This window comes from Oreochromis aureus, linkage group 3 (genome assembly GCF_013358895.1).
Source record: "Oreochromis aureus strain Israel breed Guangdong linkage group 3, ZZ_aureus, whole genome shotgun sequence".
NCBI lineage: Eukaryota > Metazoa > Chordata > Actinopteri > Cichliformes > Cichlidae > Oreochromis > Oreochromis aureus.
In genome coordinates, this window is record NC_052944.1 from 30,571,306 (window position 1) to 30,578,313 (window position 7,008).

Sequence of the window (7,008 nt, forward strand, 5' to 3'; positions counted from 1 at the left end):
TTAACAGACCTCTCTGCATCGAATCATATCTGTTATTAATCTCTGTCTCTCTTCCACAGCATGTCTTTATCCTGTCTTCCTTCTCTCACCCCCAACCGGTCTCAGCAGATGAGACCGGTCAACTCCCTGAGCCTGGTTCTGCGGGAGGTTTCTTCCTGTTAAAAGGGAGTTTTTCCTTCCCACTGTTGCCAAAGTGCTTGCTCATAGGGGGTCATATGATTGTTGGGTTTTTCTCTGTATCTACTGTACAATATAAAGCGCCTTGAGGCAACTTTTGTTGTGATTTGGTGCTATATAAATAAAATTGAATTTAATTGAATTATGTGGCAGTATACATCATAATTTATTTGGCAAATTGTGTATAAATTCAGGATAATTGTTCATTTCTTTTCATTCATACAGTAGCAAAGCAGGTGACGCAAATACTCACCATCATAACAGAAGAAGCGTTTTTGTTCATCACACTTATCTGTGCCCCATTTTCCTGAACTGTTCACAGTCATTGCACATGTAGTTTTTCCATTGTCCTGTGAATCAACATTGCTCTGTTGAACACTTTCCCAATATCTGAAAGAGGAGTTGTTTCCATCTGACCATCTCCAAGTATCTTGGAACAGGCCGATCCATAAATAATTGTTATACATGGTCTCATTTTTAAACCATGCGTCATCTAACTGTGCAACTCCACTGACAAGGTCTGTGTGATATTCTCTGCAGTAGCTCTGAGTCTCTTGCCACATTTTTGACTTTTCACTCAAAATGAATATGTTGTTGGAAGGATTTTTTTTTTTTGTGGAAGACACAAAATGCAATTTTATTAAACTAATTGCCTATTTTATAACTTAAAAAATGATACTAGCCGAATTAAAGTTTCAGATTTAACTTGAATTTTTTTTTTAATTTTCAAAATTATCACCCATGTTTCCCTGATGATAATCATTAATCGCCAAATATTTATACCATTGTAGCAGATAAATGTGTACTTTTCAGTACATTTGTCATCTTTCCATTCATTTGGTTTGTCCATTGGTGCACAATTTTCTGAGCCAGACCGGCTCTCCGATGTTTTACCTTTAGTCATGGACGGCCCCATCTCTCTATTCACATGTTATTCACATGTTCTCCCTTCTCGTCTTTTTAAAATTGCCTTTGGTTGATGTTGTTTTATGTTATGTGCTTTGTTCTAGCTTCTGTGAAGCACTTTGTGATTTTATCTTGAAAGGTGCTGTATAAATAAAATTTTACTTTACTTACTATGTGTTTATACACATCTTTGGATTTAAGCATTAGTTACAATTAATCTGTCTTTTGTCCTGTCTTCATTTTCTGAGACTGAGACTGTCCAAGACGGGGGCTCGAACCGGCAACCGGCAACCTTCCGATTATAAGACGAACTACCAACTCTTGAGCGTCAATGGCCTCAATGGGAGAGTGTTGGTGTAACAGAGGAGGAAGCTGGGGTTAGGGTGAGATGGAAGCCAATGACCAACTGAGGCAACCCCTAAAGGAAACAGCTGCTAGAAGTTTTCAAATACGTAACACACCCCTTTTACGTACATATGGTAAAACTTTGAATTATAGTATTATAGACTTGATAAACAGTATCAAGTGTCATTTACTAATGTCATATTTACTACAGGCATATTTAACTTTGGGTTAAAACAATAGGGTTGCCGAGATTTTAATTAAAAATTAAAAGAAAATTTGTGTTTGTGTTATATTACTACATTTAGATGTGCACATGCTCTTGGCCAAGTGTGGGGAAAAAAAAAAGACACACTATGAGGTAAGCTCATCGCTTCAGTTTGCTGCTGAGAAACAAGTTCAACAGGTGCAGAAGCAACCGAAGGGCGCAGTCACAACGTTCACAGGATCTGAGTAATCGTGTGTCTCTGCGCTGGTTTTGCTTTCAAAAACATGGACGGTAAGTTTCAATTATTAGCATTTTTCTGTATTAATGATTAACAGATGTGGGATCACAAAGGAAGAAAGTTCTCTGAAAGTGACTGTTTTTCTCAGCTAATGTGATCTACTCCACTGAATCCCTAAAGTAGTTGTGTAAATGTTACCTAATATATTCACAGCTGTAAATTTGAATATTATAACAGAATAATACAGAGTATATGCTTGATAGAGTTAATAATTCTAACTTACTTATTATCCACATTTGAAGCTAGGTCTGAACTGTGAATAACAATCAGAGAAATTAAATATTTCTACTCTTCCATGTTTACTTATAAACCAGTACTGCAAACTTCATGCAGTTTTACTTTCATCTCAATTTACTGTTTATTTCTTGCACTGTTTTATACAAAGTAATAGGTAAATAACTGACACAGAATCATTATTGTTTCATAGAGTCAGCAAGAAGGATTGTGGTCCTGGGAAAAACTGGAGCTGGAAAGAGCAGTATTGCCAACACCCTGTGTGGGGAGCCTGTGTTTAAAGTAAATCATACTCCGAAATCTGGAACAAAGGAATGTCAATCAAAGTTCATATCTATCAGTGGAAAAACTGTCCACTTTATTGACACTCCTGGATTTTTTGACACAGACAGATCTGAGGAGGACATGAAGTCTGAAATATTGAGGTGTATCACAGAATGTGCTCCTGGTCCTCATGTTTTTCTCATTGTGCTTAAAGTGGAGAAATACACAGAGCATGAAAAAGGTGTGATAGAGAAAATGAGCCAATATTTCTCAGATGAAACATTTAGATTTACTACAATAATCTTTACTCACGGTGACCAGCTTCCTGAGGGAATGAAGATCGAAGAGTTTGTTAATGCAAGTGAAGCTCTAAGCAATCTGATCAAGAAGTGTGGGGGGCGCTGCCACGTCATTGATAATAAATACTGGACGAACAAACAGGGAGATGAATACAGGACCAACCAGTACCAAGTGGCAGAATTACTAAAAACCATTGACAACATTATTGATGCAAACAAAGGAGGTTACTTCACCCATGAGATGCTGCAAAAAGTGAAGAGAGAAATTCAACAAGAGGAAGGCTGCATCAAACAGTCATCTCCAGACTTTACAGAAGAGGAAACTGCAACAAAGGCAAAACAGTCTGTGGTTAAAAATCTGTTGTCAAAAGCTGTTGGAGTTACAACAGTGGATCTGTTAGGTGCATTCCTTAGTGGGACGATACAATTAGGGAAAGAAGACAGCACCGTAGGTTTAGTAGGAGTAGGAGTAGGAGTAGCATTGGGAATAGCAGCTGCAGCAAAAGTAGCTAAAAACAATGCAGCAACATCATCTAACACAGTTCCTGCTGCATCTGCAGAGCCAGCAGCCAAATAAAATTAGGACTACCACGTTTGACAGACATGAAACTGATGCACAGTGACGAAGCAAAGAAAGCAGAATACAGCATTAAAGCACTCTGTTTATTTTTGTAACGTAAAAACAGGTTAGAAATAAAATATCAGAAGTACCTTTACAATCCACAGATGTACAGGATCAGCATACTGTATATTGCTAGGAAACTGGGCACAGCTACTCACATTCACCTTCATAAGTTGCCATCATAGAGTCATTATTAAAACTGTTGAATGAGAAATTTTGGAATCCTTTTGTTCATCATGATTGGATTTCTGTATTTTCAGACTTTACCCATGAATATGTCCATTACTCCAGCTTAAAATAATCTCTGGGTATTACCACAGATCCATAACTGTCAAATAGCATTTGCTTCTGTTTCATGATGTTCTCTTTGCTACAAATCTTCACTAATAAAACAACTAATCATTTCACATGTAACCAAGTGTCTTCAATTTCTTGACAATTTTCCATTATTAGCCATATGGCCTCATATTAATTCAGCTGAACTTGTTGAACCTCCTGTGCAGGTTCGACCAAACATGTTTAAGTGGCAGTGACATGGGGTTTAACAGGGTCAGGCCACCTTTTTGAAGCAGATTTGATCTAAGACAAGCTTTATTGTAATGGCAGTTTTAATGTTTTTAAGTGTTGCTCATGTTTCCAGACTGGTACAAAAGTTACTAATTGAAAAATGCAGCAACAAATGAGACTAAATAAATCAAAAGAAAAAAATAGATGTTTGTATTCTGTGACTATGAATCCAAACTTTAAATAAGTTATGTGTAGTTGACAGAACAAAGGAATATGGAGTTCTAGTGAAAGGTATGGGTTTGAAGGCCAATATAAAACGTATTCATATATTCAAACAGAAATAAATTACGCTTTTCTGAAGAATAGAAATAAAACTATTAAAAAATCCCTAAGGGCAATGAAATACAGCTTAACTTTTTCTTTTTTTTGCATCATTAACTTTTTGTGTCATATAGCTATTTATTATCTTTATCTCTGTGTTGCAGCACTGCAGATTATTATATGTAAACGTACAATGTGCAGTGCAGAGTGTTACAGTGTGGAGAGTGTTTTGTTCACTTCTTCTGGCTAAAAAACAGAGAACAAGTTAGACAGGTAGCAGAAGCGAAGCATGAGTCAAGTCGCAGTACAAGAACAAAAGCAAGCGACTCACTGCAGGGACACATCGTGAACCAGACTATATTTTTGACAGATTTCTATTTTCTCAGCATGGAGGGTAAGTTCTTTTAAACAGACATTACTTCAAAGTATGAGTTTTTGTTTCTCTAGTAATCAAAATCCTAAACTGTAAGCTATTTGTATTTTTTATCTTTTTTATCTGAAGAACTATTTCGCAATGAAAAGAATGTTGAACAGTATTGGTGCTCTAAGCTTTATCAATCTTATAACTACAAGCAAGATTTCTGGGTTATCAAGCCTTGTTTGCTTATATATGACTTGCAGTGTAGTACTGCATTAAGTTCATGCTTTTCTTTTAAAATCTGAAACATGCTTTAAATGTACTTTTACTTGCATTAGTTTCTGTCTATTTTGTAAAAACATATATTTGAAGTTGTTCATGCAAAATCTTGTGGAGAGAGGGGTATAGTTTAAGGCAAGGATGTCAAAATCCAGGCCTCGAGGGCCGATGCCCTGCAGGTTTTAGATATAACCCTGGGCCAATACACTTTAATCAAATGATTCGTTCATTACAAGGCCTCTGGAGAACTTCAAGACATGTTGAGGAGGTCATTCAGCCATTTAAATCAGCTGTGTTGAATCAAGGACACATCTAAAACCTGCAGGACACCAACCCTTAACGCCTGGAGTTCAACACCTGTGCTTTAAAGGGACAGAGTACATACTGACACATATATCCACCATGTCTATTTAACACTTTGCCTCTCCAAAGCGTGACAAAGACAAGCATGCAGAAGTTGCAGTAACACCAGAGGGAGCTATTTTATTTCATGCCAACATGAAAATAATCTGGGGAAAGCGTTAAACAGAAATAATTAACATATTTACATGTATATACATATTAGACGCCTATCTTAATAGTTTCTGATTATTCAGGACTGTCGAATTTACTTATGTAATTATGTTTTTTGTTTATTACTGACTTCTTGGCTTAATATATTATTGCCCCCTGCTGGTCGTGCAAATTCTACATGAATCTACGTTTTGGAGAGGCAAAGTGTGAAGTAGACACGATGGTCTGGCGTGTCTATTACAGTAGCTTGCCATCACCAGTATGTGAATGTGTGCATGAATGGGTGGATGACTGGATGTGTAAAGCGCTTTGGGGTCCTTAGGGACTAGTAAAGCGCTTTACAAATACAGGCCATTTACCATTTACCATTTTATTACACGTTTAGCTGTGATTGATAGATTTTTGATCCTAAATTTGAAAATTGATCAGAAATGAGTTAAACAGATATTTTTATCTATGCATTTTTTCTTCCAGTGACAAAGACAAGGAGAATTGTCCTGCTGGGAAAAACTGGATCTGGGAAAAGCAGTCTGGCGAATACCATATTTGGACAGACCAAATTCAAGATTAATAATTTTAATGACTCAAACGCATGTTTGTCTCAGAGCGAGACCAAGACTGTTGATGGAAGAAGCCTAACTTTAATCGACACTCCTGGTTTCTTTGATCCAAGCAGGTCTGAGAAGTTGGAGCATGAGATGTTTAGCTGTATTACAGAGTGTGCTCCGGGGCCTCATGCTTTTCTTATTGTGCTTAAAACGGAGAAATTCACAGAGCACGAAAAGGCTGTCATCACACAATTATGTGAACATTTTTCTGAAGATGTTCTTAAATATGCTGCAGTTGTTTTTACTCATGGTGACCAGCTCCCTGAAGGAATGAAGATCAAGGATTTTGTTAATGAAAGTGAAGCTCTGAGTGATCTGGTGAGGAAGTGTGGGAGTCGGTGCCACGTCATTGACAATAAATACTGGAAGAACAACCAGGAAGATGAATATAGAAGCAACAAGTTCCAGGTGGCAGAGCTGCTCAATAGCATAGAAGATATAGTGACAGAAAACAATGGAAGATACTACACTAATGAAAAGCTCCAGACATTGGAGATAGAAATACAAAAAGAGGAAAATCGGGTTCGAAAGTCATCAGAAAATCTGTCACAGGAAGAGATCAGAAAGCAGGCTAAAGTTAACATCATTAAGAAACACACGGAAAATGCACAAAAATCATGGTTTAAATATTTTGTGGGATTTGCAGTCATCACAGGATTATTTGCAATTGTCTCAGCTATGTGGATTAGATCAAAGTTTGGGAAGGGATCAGTTCCATCTGGTCCATCTGCTCCATCTGGTCCATCTTGTCCATCTGTTCCTGTTCCATCTGGTCCATCTTTTCCATCTGGTCCATCTTTTCCATCTGGTCCATCTGTTCCATCTTGTCCATCTGTTCCTGTTCCATCTGGTCCATCTGTTCCATCGGTTCCAGTTCCACCTGTTCCATCTGGTCCATCTGTTCCATCGGTTCCAGTTCCATCTGTTCCATCTGGTCCATCTGTTCCATCTGGTCCATCTGGTCCATCTGTTCCATCTTGTCCATCTGTTCCAGTTCCATCTGTTCCATCTGGTCCAGCTGTTCCATCTGTTCCCGTTCCATCTAATCATGCTCCATCTAATTCCTGTTCAT

General features: G+C 37.6%; 1 protein-coding gene across 1 annotated transcript; it reads left to right on the top strand.

The window, feature by feature from the left end:
* The first annotated feature begins 1,492 nt into the window (after nucleotides 1-1,492).
* LOC116319648 (GTPase IMAP family member 7-like) lies at nucleotides 1,493-3,764 on the top strand. Its single transcript, XM_031739052.2, has 3 exons — nucleotides 1,493-1,562; nucleotides 1,734-1,924; nucleotides 2,359-3,764. Exons 2-3 carry the CDS (start codon nucleotides 1,918-1,920, stop codon nucleotides 3,303-3,305), a joined length of 954 nt encoding a protein of 317 aa, XP_031594912.1. The 5' UTR covers nucleotides 1,493-1,562; nucleotides 1,734-1,917; the 3' UTR covers nucleotides 3,306-3,764.
* The last annotated feature ends 3,244 nt before the right edge of the window (nucleotides 3,765-7,008 follow it).